The 15,690-nt window shown below is 44.5% G+C and overlaps 1 protein-coding gene across 10 annotated transcripts in view; it reads right to left on the reverse strand.

The window, feature by feature from the left end:
- Positions 1-2,048: 2,048 nt before the first annotated feature.
- The window catches only part of LOC121080507 (protein FAM219A-like), a 198,874-nt gene continuing 185,232 nt past the window's right edge, over positions 2,049-15,690 (reverse strand). For 6 of the 10 annotated variants that reach the window (XM_040578564.1, XM_040578568.1, XM_040578562.1 and 3 more), the window contains exons 3-6: positions 11,504-11,606; positions 6,628-6,708; positions 6,210-6,264; positions 5,008-5,959 (exon numbers count right to left, since the gene is read on the reverse strand). In XM_040578564.1, the coding sequence (XP_040434498.1) occupies positions 5,708-5,959; positions 6,210-6,264; positions 6,628-6,708; positions 11,504-11,606 (491 nt within the window). In that variant the 3' untranslated portion in view covers positions 5,008-5,707. The other 4 variants (XM_040578565.1, XM_040578558.1, XM_040578559.1 and 1 more) reach the window with 3 other exon arrangements.

Raw genomic sequence — 15,690 nt, forward strand, 5'->3', positions numbered from 1 at the left:
CCTTTCTAGTTACTGCTTGTTTTCCTTTTCCTGTCATTCCATTTGGTGTCCAGCTAGGTCCTTCCTTTCTTCAAAAGCATTTTCATGTTTCTGTTGAGTCACATACAGTGCGCTGTACTTTTCAAGCCTCCTGCATGCCTTTGTACAGCTTGCAGGCCAGCTTGAGGACAGACTCTGCATGGAGAGGAAAGGATTATGCTCAGGATTGCAGATCAGTGTGTCAGCCAGCATACAGCTGAGCAGAGTGGGTGCCTCCTTTTGAGAAAGGAGCCATAGAGCCAAACCAAAAGCAGCTGAGTCCATCCTATCCATGGGGTAGCACAGTGTCCTGAAGTCCCTTTCAAAATCCATGCATCAGGCTTGGACACCTGCTTTTGCAGTTGCAAGGCATCTGCAGGCAAGACAGCCAGAACAGAATAGCAGGCCCAATGGCCGAGCGTACATGTTGGTGATAGACATGCAGCAATGTCAGATATGATCCAGTGGCTCTGCCAAGGGTTGGCTTCAAGATGTGTCTGATAAGGCATCAAATGATCCTTTGGGATGGTTGCCTGGACATCAGCCTTCTTTCAGCCAAAGAACCAGAATAAAAGAACCAAACAACCACCAGAAAAGCAGACTAGACCATCCTATCTAGAGACCTTCCTCAACACTAGGAGAGTATTGATAGTCCCCCTCACACAGATCTCTGGAAATAGGGTGTTTGCAGACTGACTGTAGAGACTGAGTTGAGTGCTAAGACCCTGGAGTCCAAAGTCAGCTCACATTAAAGGGAAAAATTAACATCTGATAAAAGGAAAGAATTTGCTTAAAGTCAGGTAATTTGGTGACTAAATGACATAAAATCCTAACAAAAAGCCAGTCTGGCTTTAGGAGGCATCAAATGCAAATTCCTTTGTGGAGGCACCAGCATAAATATAAGCTATCCTATTTGTATGGTAATTTAGATGGACAGTGGTGCAGCCTTTCATACTCCATGGCATTCCTCTGTTTGGTATTCTGTATGACTTAGGACTGAAAATGGGGCCTGAGAAGATCATCTGGTTTGATGCAAAGACTGGAACAAGGAACAATTTGCTTTATTGCAAGCAATCTGCAGTATAGGAGAGTGTCCAGTGTCTCTGCAGATTTTAGGGCTTTATAATGCTGTGACAGAGAGTCAGGGTCCATGCTCTTTGCTTTTGCCTTCTCTGGGCCATGGCAGCAGAGACTGGTTTAAGGAGAGCAGTGCCAGAATGGCCACATAGCTATACATCTTCCTGGGAAGTCACCACAGCATAATCTCCAATGAGGGCACAAGGAAAACCTGGCTGAAGCAAAGGTCTGAACATGAGACCAGATAGGGAGAGCCAGCCCAATCTGCAGTAAATACATACCGCCAGGCTATCCATCATATTCAATAACAAGCCAACAAACATGCCCCATGGCCATAACCTGCTTAAGGGACTGTGGTGCAGAAGAGTTAGTGTTCAATTTTCTGATAGCCACATGTGCATTGCTTTAATCCATTCAGCCTTCCTGATAATGACCCTACACAGGTAACTACTTTTCCCCACCCTTTATTCCCCTACTTTATCCCCCTAATAAAATATATGAACACAAAGAATAGAGAGGAGAACCCAAAATATTGCCATTTCATGGCATTGGCCTGTACTGTCATGCCAAAACAGCTATTTGTGCAACCAACAACTCCTGTGTGCAGTGAAAAACACTTGGCTTGAGCTTCTGTCTGTATTTGGAGGAAGCACTGAGTGTAGTTAACATTTAAATTAATTTCCCTCCCTCCCAGGGACCCTAAAGGGTTGTGCTGGAGGCAGATACACATCACGCAATGTGGGAGAGAAGGACAGAGAATGTCTGAAGAGAGATGCATGAGAGGAGGATGGAGAATGTCTGATCTGGCAGGAGATGAGAGAACAGCTGGGTATTGTGAAGGGAAGTAAGAAAAATAAACATGGTTATCTAGTAGCAAAGAGGTGTTTGCATGCTTGTAGTGATATATAGCTATGTAACTGCATGAATGGTTTCTGCCCTGAGCCTGGTGGTACATACAGATGGAATTTGTATCCGGGCTCAGAGATATAAATATTGGCTTCTCTGTACAATAAAGTGTCTCTGGTTGCACCACAACCTGAGTCTGGGCCTTCATACGCTACAACACAATGCAAAGGGCTGAGGGCAGTTGCAGGGTTGCAGGGTTGGGGAATACCTCAGGGCACATGGCAGGTAAAAAACAGCAATAGGGGCAATAAAAGGACTTGGCTATGATGCCATGGGGCAGTGGTTATCAGGGAAGGTCTATCCTTCAGAGGGAAGGTGTTAGCCCTGGGAGATACCATCTCAGCAAGCTTCATTTTGTCTTTGAACATGATAGCAGCATGACTTAGACCTGTGGGACCTGCAGTTTCCCAAGGCTGACCCATGTAAACAGATGCCTTGTTGCTCTAACAGGCATACCGAAATGCTCCGAGCTCCTGAGCAAGGGCTGTGGGAAAGGCTGAGTGTGTGCAGGCCAGCTGGAAGGCACAAAGACTGACCCAGGAGGATAAATGCAATGAAGATGTTGCATGGTACCAATGCTGAACTGCTTTAGAAGAGTGAATATTTAAAAAGACTCAGCCACGTCCTATAGGATTTGGCTTGACCATGGGGTTTCTGTTAGGTTTTGACTACATTCTCCATATTTTTTTTAAAAAAAGTCTCCTTAAGGAATGCTTTTTCCCTTTTATCTTTTCTCCCTACACAGTGTTGTTAGAGCTCTTCCTCTCACTCCAGACAAGTTGCTAACCTCACATCTGAGCCAGCAATGGAGAGGAAAGCAGACACACAAAGGAAGGAGCAAAGACTTGGGGACCTGATGCTTTGTGCTTCTTTAGAAACATTTTGGAAATATTCCCTCTCAGCATTACTAGGCAATGAGAAGGGGAGCAGAATTAAATTGAGAAATACTCTCTTCCTAGAGGAGCTGGCAAGTTAACCAGCACTTCTGCACAAGGAGGCAGGGATGCTCAGTAAACAGCACCACTCAGTCCTTTTTCTGTGGCCTGGAGCCCAGGGTGGCAGTGCCCTGTTTTAGGGAGGGGGGGAAAACACAGCTTTAATGGCTGCCCACAGCCAGCTAGTGAATAATAAAGCCCAGGAGTCCTGTGTGCCTGCTCTTTTGCTCATGCTGTGGATGACACCATGCCTTGCACTGCACAGAGTGAAACCCCACAATTAAGTAAGTGTCCTAATCATGGAGAGGACTTTTTAAAGACTCAACTCACTACATGAAGATTTCAGATGGGGGATCTGTCCTTCGGGTTAGTGCTCAGGCTCTGTCTTGTGACAGAGGAATTCTGATGGGAAGCTCAGAATTGCCCTCGCTTTCTCCTTTCCCCAGGCTCTAAAGCAAGTGCTGATGCAAGGCAGGTGGTCCTTCCTCCTAGCAGAGCAGGAAAACACACAGTCGTGCCTGTGGCAAAACATTTCATCTCTGAGAAAAATGCCAGCCTATCCATCACTCGAGTCCTGTGTATGCTGGAGCCAGTAGTGTAAGATTGGCCAGGGAGAGGACATGTTTCCTAATTCCAGAAATAATTTTGCATTCAAAGCAATCTGCTGGTGAACTGGCAATTCAATCCAGCCACCTAATGTAATGCTAGGTTTCCTAACTATTCCAGCACCAAATAAACACAATTGCTCCTGATGTGGGACATCTCTAACACAGACCAAGCCTGGTTCACAAGTGGGCAAAGATGGGATAAACAGTAGTTTCCTCTCATGGGTTTTTTTCAGCTGAAGCTGTTCATAATCCTGCTGTTGCTGAACCTCCCCCTAAAGTCTGACACCATCACAGAGATGCCTTCAGCATTAACAAATCTCTCCCACAGGCACCAAGAGCTGCAGTGTTAAGAGAATATTAAAAGCCAAGCTCTGTAAAAATGTGTTTTCTGCAACTAGCTTTTCTGGCACTGACCTTCAGACTGCACAGTTCTAGTCATGTCTTTTGCAGGACTCATTTTTTCTTAGCTGAACAGATTTTAAGATTTTTGGAAGCAGATGGGTCTCACATGAATGAAGTATAGGCTGAAGTCAGTATACGTGACTGGACTGAACTCAGAAGTATGGTATTCTTAGGCAAGGACTGAATCCCTGAAGAGCATGGATGGATTGCAGATTGAATCTGATGTGTTTGGTGATCATTTAATGTGGAACTAAGGATAGATTTCATTGGATATATGACACAACAGCTTTAGCTAGTACTGACTCACAGTGAAATGCCACTTATTTATCCTCTTCACAAGTGAATGAATTGCGTCATGCTAGTTCTGGCTAGCCTTGCCATAAGAAAGATGCCCTGCTCCATTCCCATTCCTGTGCCCTGGTTATGGGATAATTTTGGTTCTGCAAATGAATTAGGTTTAATGAATGAATTAAGAACTGACCTCCTCCCACAGGTAAAACCCTCTGACACCTCAGACTCACTCCTGATCTTATAGATGGATTGGTTTCGGTGGACAGAAGTAACTGCAGCCCCATCTAACCCTTCCCATTCTGGAACATACACCTTACAAAAAAAACATCTCCAGTGCCGACACAGACCAAGGAGACATCTCTGGACCCTCCCGCGTTTGCTCTCCAGACCAGTCAGTTCTGCCAGGCACTGTCTGGCACTATGAGCAACTTCTTTTTTGTTTAACCATAGTTTAAAATAACTTATTAACCAATCATAAAATGAACTTTTTGGCTTCTCCTGGCTCCATGAACACAAAGAGGTGCACGTCCTACCATAGGAGGAAGCAATGGCTGTTAAGTTTTACAGTTATAGTGGAAAGCACTGATCACAGCCTGCTGGCCTCACTACTGGATGTGACAGGCAGTGGAGGAGGTGGCTTGGCAACACATGCAGGTAGGGTTGACCGATTTAGGGGGGATTAGGTCGAGGTCCTCGTCATCTGGGATCTCATCTAACCGGTACCCATCCTTTAGCAGCTGGATGTTCAAGTCTTGGTTGATCTGCTACAGACAAAGAGACAAACAGTCAAACACTTGAGACTTCTTCCTTCTGATGGTCAGAAGAGGAAGGAGGTCCCTTATTCTGGAAAATATTTCTCTGTCATTAGCAGCTGCTCCATCAATGAAAGAGTCTCAGTTTTTGACCACAAGTGAGGGCTGCCTTCTGTTGTTCTAACTTCTTCCAGAATAGGAATATCTAGAGTGAGATATTCCAGAGTAGCAAGTTGATACACAATTTTATTCTGGAATAATATTTTTATGAAGATGATTAGTCATTTAAAGTAATGTAATAATAATGATAATAAACTGACTGGCAGCTGGGCAGCCCCTCCTCTCAGCCTGGAACACCATAGCAGTTGAAAGGTGGCAAAGCCTCTTGGCTTTTTGTAATCTTGAATTCAAGTGCTGTCTAGCCATATCTGGGTGAACACTTCATTAGGGCCCAGAGATGGCCCAGATCATTTGATCTGGTCCCTGCTCTTGGCCATTTCTCTGAGTTTCAGAGGTTTTTTGCCCAAGGAAGGAATACAAGGGGGAAGAGTTCACAGTGGCTTGTGTGCAGAATGGCTGCTCAGCACCCTGGATGTAAAATCAGATCCCACAGAAGCAGTAGCAAGAGTCTGAACAACTAATTCACAAGAGATCTTTGGAATATATTCAGAAACAATGCAGAGTGATTAACAAGCCTGAACTTCCCTGCCTTTTCTCTTCAAAAGGGCAAGAGTTCATATCTGAAAGTCCTCCCTGGAATTTCTGGTGCTCCAAGTAAACACGCACTGGGTGACCCTGATCCCCACAAGAACTGGAAACCACAGCACATCCTCAGATCCTTTATTTGTGTCCTTGGAAAGTAGATGGTTGCTTGTCTGCCATGACAGACAAGTTGATGCTTTTGCACCACATGGGCCAACACTGCAAGACTGAGCAGAACTGGGAAAAGCTTGAGTGAAGCCAAAGGTATCTGTGAAAACAGACAATGGGCAGATCTGTGTCTGTGCCATGGAAGTGTGGGGAGGGAGCCAACTGGATCATCAGGGAAGAAAAAAACATGACACAGTTTCTGCCATGCCCCCTTCCAGGCTCACAGAGTCTACACCACTGGTAAATTCCTTGTGGGGATGTTTCTGGCAGCACAAGGTCACTCTAAGTAATTTCTGGCTGCTCTACTATTAGCATTTATGGCAAGGATGGCAGGAAAGAGTATAACTCACCTCAGCTGATGAGTATCCCGAGGAGGAATATCTGGACATGTCAAAGTCATCATCACTGCAGGGAAGGACAAGATACAGCAAAAAAGGAAACAACAGTTAGAGACCTGTATTCCCTGGTTAGCCCTATCTTTCTTGTGCTGTGAAGCTGTACTTAAAGCACAGAGAAGTTACATCAAGGGAGTCTGGAGAGCAACTTTCATCTGTGACCCTCAGACCTTTCCATCAAAGTGCTCTTTAAGCATGTCTCTTCCTACTTGTTTACACACACAGACTCATTATGGCATATGCCAAAGGGCACAGCAAGGAAGAGTGCTAGTGGCCTGCAAGAGCAGTTTCAGAGGAATTAGCTTCAGTGTTGCACTCTGGCATGAAAACTTGCTTGCATCATAATATGTATCATCTTATTAACACTGCATACCTGTCCGTATCCAGGGCTACCAGTGGTTTTTCATCTGGACTCTGATCTAATGATGAATAGCCCTTATTGGGAACGACGAGCCTGAAATAATTAAATGTTGTCCATTAACTGCACAGTAAAGCTCAGCATCACACATAATCTAGAGCAAAGCCATATGACAGGCTTTCCTCATTTCGCTTCCTTGTAAGTCCTCCCTTATTGGTGAAGACATTTAAATGGGTGCAATTCAGAGGAAGTGGGCTGTGTCTCTGGGTTGTCCAGAGCAGTTTCACAGGGATGAACGCTGGACATGCCTTGGGTACACACTCCTCCCTGGAAGAAAAAACAGTTGGGACACTCCACATTTCATTCTGGTGACCCTGTTCAGCTAGCACTGCTTGTTCCATAAGATTGCTCATTTTTGTGTTGCTTTTTTTTCCCTAGCAATGAGTACATAACACTAGCAATAAGTAAATGGGAGAAGGAGGCTAGGGGAAGGCAGAGGCTTGGTGCTCCTACTATTCCTACTATATATTTGGTCTTTCTGCATGAGTACCTACCCAGCCCCCACAACACAGCACTTTTGATGTCTCACTCCTAAATTTAGTAATATGAGAAATATGAGCTGGTAGGTGCAGCGTAAGAGCCCAGTCAGACTAGCACTTTAAAAATCCCATTATTTTATAATGACTTTCACTTCATCAGAAGTATTACAAAGGCTGACAATGACTTTGCACCTTTAATTGCCTGAGAGAGTTTGTGTAATGGAATACAGGCTTCAGAGATTCCAGGATAAGGAAAATACATTAATTCAATGGTATCCAGTTCACAACAGAGTTCTTTCATTCACAAAACTGCACAAAGACTTTGGTTCATATTTAAAATAAGATCAACCAAACCAAGCAAATGGAAGAAGATTCTACATTCAGCAGGTGGGAACAGTAAGAGTGATGAAAATCTCCTCATTCAATGGGTTACCTCAGGTTTTCTCCCAAATGAAGAACTGGTCTTTAACAACACACAATGATGAAGAATGATGCTTCACTAAGAGTTTAGAAAATATAAATCTAAAGACAGCAAACTGACCATGAGCCAGCAGTGTGCCCTTGTGGCCATGAAGGCCAATGGAATCCTGGGGTGCATTAGGAGAGGCATGGCCAGTAGGACAAAGGAGGTTATCCTCTCCCTCTATTCTGCCCTGGTGAGGCCACATCTGGAGCGCTGTGTCCAGTTCTGGGCTCCCCACTTCAAGAGAGACAGGGAACTACTGGAGGGGGTCCAGTGGAGGGCTACAAAGAGGATTAGGGGACTGAAGCATCTCCCTTATGAGGAAAGGCTGAGAGAGCTGGGCCTGTTTAGCCTTGAGAAGAAAAGTCTGAGAGGGGATCTTATCAATGCATAGAAATATCTTAAGGGCTAGTGTCAAGAGGATGGGGCCAGACTCTTTTCAGTGGTGCCCAGTGACAGGACAAGGGTCAACAGGCACAAAGTGAACCACAGAAAGTTCCATCTGAATATGAGGAAGAACTTCTTTACCTTGAGGGTGACAGACCACTGGAACAGGCTGCCCAGAGAGGTCATGGAGTCTCCTTCTCTGGACACATTCAAAACCCGCCTGAACATGATTCTGTGCAACCTGCTCTAGGTGAACCTGCTTTAGCAGGGGGTTGCATTAGATGAACTCCAGAGGTCCCTTCCAACCCTGACCATTCTGTGATTCTGTGAAAGACGATAATCCATCTCATCCATGCATCAACTGCACTCTAACCACCTGCAACGTTCTTCTGCTTCTGCTCAGAAAATTTCAGGAAACCCTTACAATTTTAGCAGTACAAAGGCCTGCAGGTGCAGGGACAGTAAAATATATCAAATGTTATCACAAAGCAGATGTATAGGCTCATGAGTAGTTGTATTTTCTTATTGTGTTCATTGAAACACAAGATTAAAGACATTAATTTAAAAACAGATGCAGAATTTCCAACCTGCAGCATTAGGGAACTGGAGAAAATGGGATCCACTTGCAAAATTCAATACCTCTTCCCATAGCACTGAGATGATGCTCCTAAAGCATGTAGGAAGGAAGTCAAGAATCAGGATGTCTGGAACTAAAACTGAAGCTGTGATCTGGCAGCAGCAGCTTGCTCACACACATATCATAAATACTGACTTCCATGCTTGCTCTCGTTTTCAAGTCAGTGCTCCATATATACTCGCTGATGGTTGTTACTATATCATGAGTGAACAAAGCACTATCAGGGGATCTAGGAGAAGAGCCCTTTGTGGTGCTATTTAATCGATTTTAAAAAAATCACTACATCTTTTTCTTGAGAAATGTCTTTTTTCTTAATAACACAGAATTTCAATTTTTCTGCAACAGACAAAAACTGTGATAATGTCTTTGCCCCTGATCTAAATCTTTCCCTTGCATCCTGATTGTCCTTATTTTTGCTTCCCACTGTCCTTGGAACAAAGCCAGATTGTAGTCATAGCTGCTTTCATCTGCAAGTGTCCTAGTATGAGCTTCTCATCTCAGTGTTTTTGCTCACTTAACATGAAATATGACAAAATCTGAGTTTAGGTTATCCTCAGATTGGGCTACAATATCTGGCTGTGTGGAAGTGGTGTGGATGGTGGTGTAGGCTCTGCCTGTGCTCATAGTGAGTATGCCAGCATCACCCCAACCTTGTTCACATTTTATTTGCTCTTAGGGAGACTGAGCATGTTATGGATTCAGATCCTTTCACCTCTAAGGCTAGCTGTGCACTTGCCCCAGAAGACTGAATAGTAAAGGCAACCTGGTACTAGAGGCTGGATGTCAGAAATTCATACAGATAATACAGAACAGAAGCCTTGTGGAAGAAGGAGGAAGTGGAGTAGAGACTAGGAGAGGCAATGTGGTTTGCCTGAATGAAGGAAAACATATTTGATGAGGAGAAGAGCAGAACTGTTAAAAAAGTGGAAATGGCTTTAGCTTATTCTCATCTGCAGAGACCAGAGGAAATCAACAGTTCAGACTTAAAGAGCTATCATAACCTGGATGTTTTGCAGTGCATGTCACAGAAGTATCTCCCATTGTACTGCAGCCATTATCTTATGAAGAGAAGCTGCTTGAACAAGCTTGTGGCATTTCTGCCTTCCCAGGGTTGCCCTATCTGTGACAAGACAGACCAAAGCATTCTGAGGGCTGTGCTTTTGTGGTGCTGCTTGGTTCCCAGAAAGCCAAGGGAGCTGGGAGATGAAGAGACATGGGCTAGTGAGATCCTGTGCCAAACACCTCCCAGCCATATGGGAACAAAGGAACTTGGCTACATCTGCTATTAAAGCAATGGCCGCAAATCTCTGTTTTGCAGATCTCAAGGGATGATTCTAAAAGCTGTGTGAAAAGTAACTAAGAAAAGCAAGTCTACTTGCAGCAGGCTTTGCTTGGCTGTGGAGGCATCCACATGTCCTCTGAACAGTGCTCAGCTGTCCACAAATGGAATAAAACTGAGCTGGCTGTTCAAAAGCTTTTGTTGATGGGTGTCACTGCTCTACCCTTCCCCACCCAAATCACTCTTCTTTCCATCAGCAGCTTGGAAACAGCAGCCTCTCCAAGCAGAAGTCACTAATTTTACAGGTAGGCACCTGTACTTATCCCATCTTCTCTCCCTATCTCCCCCCACTAACTTCAGTGTTTCTACATTTCTAAAGCAGCAAATCTGCTACCATTCCTCTTGGGAAGCTAGAGTGCAGCCCATTGCCAAAATAAACCAAGTTTTTCCAGTTTGTATTTGGAAGACAAGGAGAAACATGCTGAGAGTATCTGCTGAATTTCTTGCTGCCGCTAAGGGCCTGGCTCCTTTATATGGTCTCAACAACCACAGAGCAGTGAGCAATGCAGTATATTCCAACAACATCACAGGGGCTTACAAATAAAACTTGACAAAGTCCTGGCATGATTTATGACTATTGTGGGTTTGGGGAAATTAATGCGAATAAGAAAGCTCATCTGTCAGATGTGTTGCATGCAGAGAGGCTCTGACCTACACCTGTTCTACTTAATATATGTTAATCCATGCAACTTTCTCATTCATCAATAAACACCCAGCATTCATGCAGATTCTGCTGTCATTCTAAGTGAGGTCCACCACTAAAAACTGCCATCTTTCTAGTAGCATGCAAAGCATACAATCCTGTGGACTCAGGGGGGTTCCTTCCTCCTGAATGCAGGTAAGTGATACACTGGTGTACTGAAGCTTACATGGAAAAAATAGAAATACTCTAAAAGAAAGTATTCAGCCAAGAACATTTTATTTTTTTTTACAGTGGTTTGTAGCACTGTCTGATACTGTCACACAGAGATGTGCCAAAGCAGCTCCAGCAAAGTATGACCATGCTGTTCAAAGTGCAGAGGTGTATAGCAAATCACACAGAGATGGGTTATTTATTCATAAGCCTTTGTTAAGTCAATCAGTATGGGGAAAGGGTCATAATCAAAAAGGAACAGGGGAACTACTGGGATAAAAGCAGTCAAGGCAGAACTAAGCTCTAAATCAGTTTGCATTACATGAAGCAGCATCATACACTCTCCTGCTGGCAGGATTATGTGCTATGCGAGACTACCTAGAACATGAAAGACAGCCATATCAAACCCCTGATTTTGACTAGGCTGGGCTGCCTCTGCCTCCTTCAGGCTGCACTGTCACCAGTCCTGAGCCCAGCTGTCCCCGTATCTCCCCAGGGGACAGGATGTAACACAGCACAGACCATCTGGGTCTGCCAGCTCCAGGAAGAGCCATCACTGCTCTTGCAGCATGTTTGGCAGTAGGTGAATAGCAATGAACATCATCCTTGCCCATCCTAAGGTCATTAGGAATTGCAGCTTAGAGCACAGATGAGTGCTTTTCTAGTCCTTTACCTTGTTCGTGCCATCATGTTGTTCTTCTTGGGCTGCTGATTAACTGGGCTTCCCATGTTGCCATTCTTCAGGGAGCCCTTCTGAGCCAACTCCCTCTGCTTCTCTGCATATGGGATACAAAGGGGAAAAGCAAAATTAGGGCAACAGCCTGGCTGGCCACCATACAGCTGCAGAAACCCAGATTTGATAGCAGCAAAAGGCATAGCAGAATTAATAGCAAAGGACATGAGCTCTCCATCTCCCAAGCAGGATACTGCAAAGGCCAGATGAGCTGTGTCCCATTGCCTCCAAGGTCACCAGGGGCTAAAGCTAACATACCCTGACTCACAGCAGCTTGTTGACAACACCATACTAAGATGATCATGGAGCTTCTGGATGAGAACCGGCTGGGGCAGAGCAAGGGAGAAACCTTGCCTCTATCTGCACCTGGTTGCTTCATGAACTCTAAGACTGTGCTTTATGCTGGGCAAGGGAATTTATCCTTTTACTTTTTCTCCTCCTACTGAGGGGCCCAGTAGGGATAGAAAAGTGCCTCCATCAAAGCAGCACCACCATTTAGTGTTAGTCCAGCCTAGCTTGACACCGGGCCTGAGTTACCACCATTTCCCTGAATGGCAACTCAACAGACTAACACACCCCACAGCAGAAAATGTTGCTGCCTCCCTGCTTCTTTTCCTGGCAACCTGTGATGTCCCCCATGTGTCTTTCTCTTTTATCTCTCATTGATTCTTGGGAGTTTGCTTTCTTTATAAAAAAAAAATGAAATATTTTGCAGACATATTTTAAAATATGATATTGTTTGCTTAAATTTTCAGAGCATGTTCTACTCACTGATGAAATGTACCTTAAAACTTGGACAGTACATTGAGCTTTCTTTGTGTATTCAGTGCAAGAGGGGATTTAAATTAGCTTCTCATTTAGGAGAGACTATTTCTCTTAACAACTTCTCACCACAGGATCACAACTAGAATTCAGGTCCAAAAGCTAAGCCTTCGGCAGGTATGCAGTGTTGTGCCTGCCTCCAGTAGGGATAGGAACCCATGTATGATGGGTTATCATATAAACTGATATTCAGTTTTCTGATTCAGTCCTTCCTTGTTTCTTGTGGGAAATCAATTGGGTTGAGTTAGCAATTAGCCACAAAAGTTGAGCTAACTACCCCAATCTCATCCTGCAATGACAGGCAAGGCTTGTAGGGAAAAGCTGAGCATGGGCCCAGTAAAGCAGGAAAGGGCCTGGTTAAAAACATTCTCCAGCGTGTGAGAAAATGTTGGGAACTATTTTTGTGCCATGCCTGAATAATAGGGGGTTACCAAACTGCTGGCCGGGGAACCTGAATAATGAATTTGTTTTGCTTCTGCTTCCCTTGTAGTGTGTGGAATGTGCTGATATATTTTTTTTTTCTTGCAGATTTTATACCCCTTGGAGAGAAAAGTGACTTTTCCCACTTGTCTTTGGAAAGTGGTGTGCCTACCAGTGTGTGTAAGTGCAAGATGGGCCACCTCTGTCCTTTCCACACAGGTAAAAGCAGGGGGACACATGTCCAAGGCCACCTTTTTTGAGGGACAAATAAGCAGCAGAGATGCCTAGAGACTGGTGATGAGTGTGGCTGAGGAACTTGCAGAGAAGAGTACATACTCATACAAACCATGCCCAGCCCTGCTCCTGCCAATGGCAGAGGTGAATAAATGCTCATTGAACTTGGCAGGAAAAGGATCAGACTAATAACTCTCTCTGGCATGAGCAACAAAGAGACTGATACAGGATCGAAATCAAAACCTTAAATCAGAGTAATTTCTCAGGACTGGAACTTGTAAATGCATTGGTTATTTTTGTCTCCAGAATAAAAGGCTGGTATTTTTGCAGGCCATGTGAATTTTTCTATTCAGACACAGAGGGATAAAGCAGGGTTTAATGGAGGCAGATATTTACAACTCTAAATATAAAACAACTTGCACCCATCTACACCAGAAGCTCCAGCACCGACTACAAATACATAGCACTGAGACAAGCTGCCAATACTTTAAGAGCCTGTATAATTCACAAAAGGCACCTGACTCAGAAACAAGGTTACAGGTTTCATTTTCTGTCACAGTTAAGGCCTGTCTGAGCCTTTTAAATGGACTGGTGCTCTCTGCTTTCTATTGAATGCTTGGTACAAGCACTAACGCTCTTCTCCAACTCAGATTACTCATTTGGTCAATGAATCTGGACTTTTGCTAACTGTCTTTTTTCTCCAATATGTCTCCCTATGACTATTTCTATACTCTTACTGATAGCTATTGCAATGTGTGGGTCCGAACAATACAAGATTTCCTATTTGACTCCTTCTTTCACTTATTTAGTGGCTTGGAGTGAACATTCCCAAAGCAAAGTGCAGTAGGAACATCCATGCCTGCGTCCCCAGCCAAATTTCTTAAGCATGAATCAGTAGCTCAGCTCCTTCTTGGATGCTATGAATCCTGAGTCCCTGGTGGCCAAAAAGCAAGGGCTAGCAGGAGTAATGGGAAGTCTACCCAGCCCTGGGGTGTTAGGACAAGCTCCTAGAAGATGGTGGAGATGCGCATGAGTCACTTCAGGGTTTGAAGCTTTCTGACCCTTACAAGTATTATGAACAACTGCTACTTCCACCATCATCCAAAGGAGCTGTTTGTGTGCCAATCTCCTGAAGTAATACTGGTCTATAAGATCCAGCACACCAACCATCAGGTTCAACAGAATGGGGGAATGAAGTTTTCAGTGCCCATTTTCTGCTCAGTGCTTCCTCCTGGCTGTCCTGCTTTCAGCTGGGATAGAGTTAATTTTCTTAGTAGCTGGTACAGTGACGTGTTTTGGATTTGGTGTGAAAATAATGTTCATAACACACATTTGTTTTTAGTTGTTGACAGATAATGTTTATACTGTCAAGGACTTCTCAGTTTCTTAGGCCTTGCCAGCAAGAAGGCTGGAGGGGCACAGGAAATTGGGAGGGGAAACAGCCAGGACAGCTGACCCGAACTAGCCAAAGGGATATTCCATACCATATAACGTCATGCCGAGTATATAAACTGGGGGAAGAAGAAGGAAGGGAGGGACATTTGGTGTTATGGCATTTGTCTTCCCAAGTAACTGTTATGCGTGATGGAGCCCTGCTTTCCTGGAGAAGGCCGAACACCTGCCTGCCCATGGGAAGTAGTGAATGAATTCTTTGCTTTGTTTTGCTTGCATGCACAGCTTTTGCTTTACCTATTAAACTGTCTTTATCTCAACCCACGAGTTTTCTCACTTTTACTCTTCCAATTGTCTCCCCCATCCCACTGTGGGAGGGAGTGACTGAGTGGCTATGTGGTACTGTTGTGGCTTAAACCCCAGCCGGCAACCAAGCACCACCCAGCTGCTTGCTCACTGCCCCCCACCCAGAGGGATGGGAAGTAGGATCAGAAAGGAATGTAAAACTCAAGGGTTGAGATAAGAATAATTTAATAGGTAAAGCAAAAGCTGCGCATGCAAGCAAAGCAAAGGAAAGAATTCATTCCCCACTTCCAATGGGCAGGCAGGTGTTCAGCCATCCCCAGGAAAGAAGGGCTCCATCACACGTAACAGTTACTCAGGATGACAAACGCCATAATGCCATTTGTCCCCCCCTTCTTTTTTCCCCCAGTTTATATACTCAGCATGACGTCATATGGCATGGAATACCTCTTTGGCTAGTTTGGGTCAGCTGTCCTGGTCGCATCCCCTCCCAATTTCCTGTGCCACTCCAGCCTTCTCGCTGGCAGGGCCCAAGAAACTGAAAAGTTCTTGACTTAGTATAAACATCACCCAGCAAGAACTAAAAACATCAGTGTCCTATCAACATTGTTCTCACATCATAGCCAAAACACAGTACTGTAATAGCTACTAAGAAGAAAGTTAACTCCATCCCAGCTGAAATCAGGACAGGTGCTTAGTTGCCAGCCAGGGTTAAACCACGACACCAGCGTAGCAGGTGGAGTTTGTGAACTCCATTCCTAGGAGCTCTTTCCCAGGCTTCCAGCTCTTTTGGTTTTAGCCCCCAGATGTTTCTTTGAAGGCCCGGGCCCCAAACTCTAAGTACCTAGGTTCTTTCTAGAAATGTGACTGATTTAGGCACTTCTGAAGATGTTACTTTTTAGGGTCCAACATTTTAACAAAAATCTGTAATTTCACAAATTTAGGTAGTTCCCATA

Source organism: Falco naumanni, chromosome W (genome assembly GCF_017639655.2).
Source record: "Falco naumanni isolate bFalNau1 chromosome W, bFalNau1.pat, whole genome shotgun sequence".
Lineage (NCBI taxonomy): Eukaryota > Metazoa > Chordata > Aves > Falconiformes > Falconidae > Falco > Falco naumanni.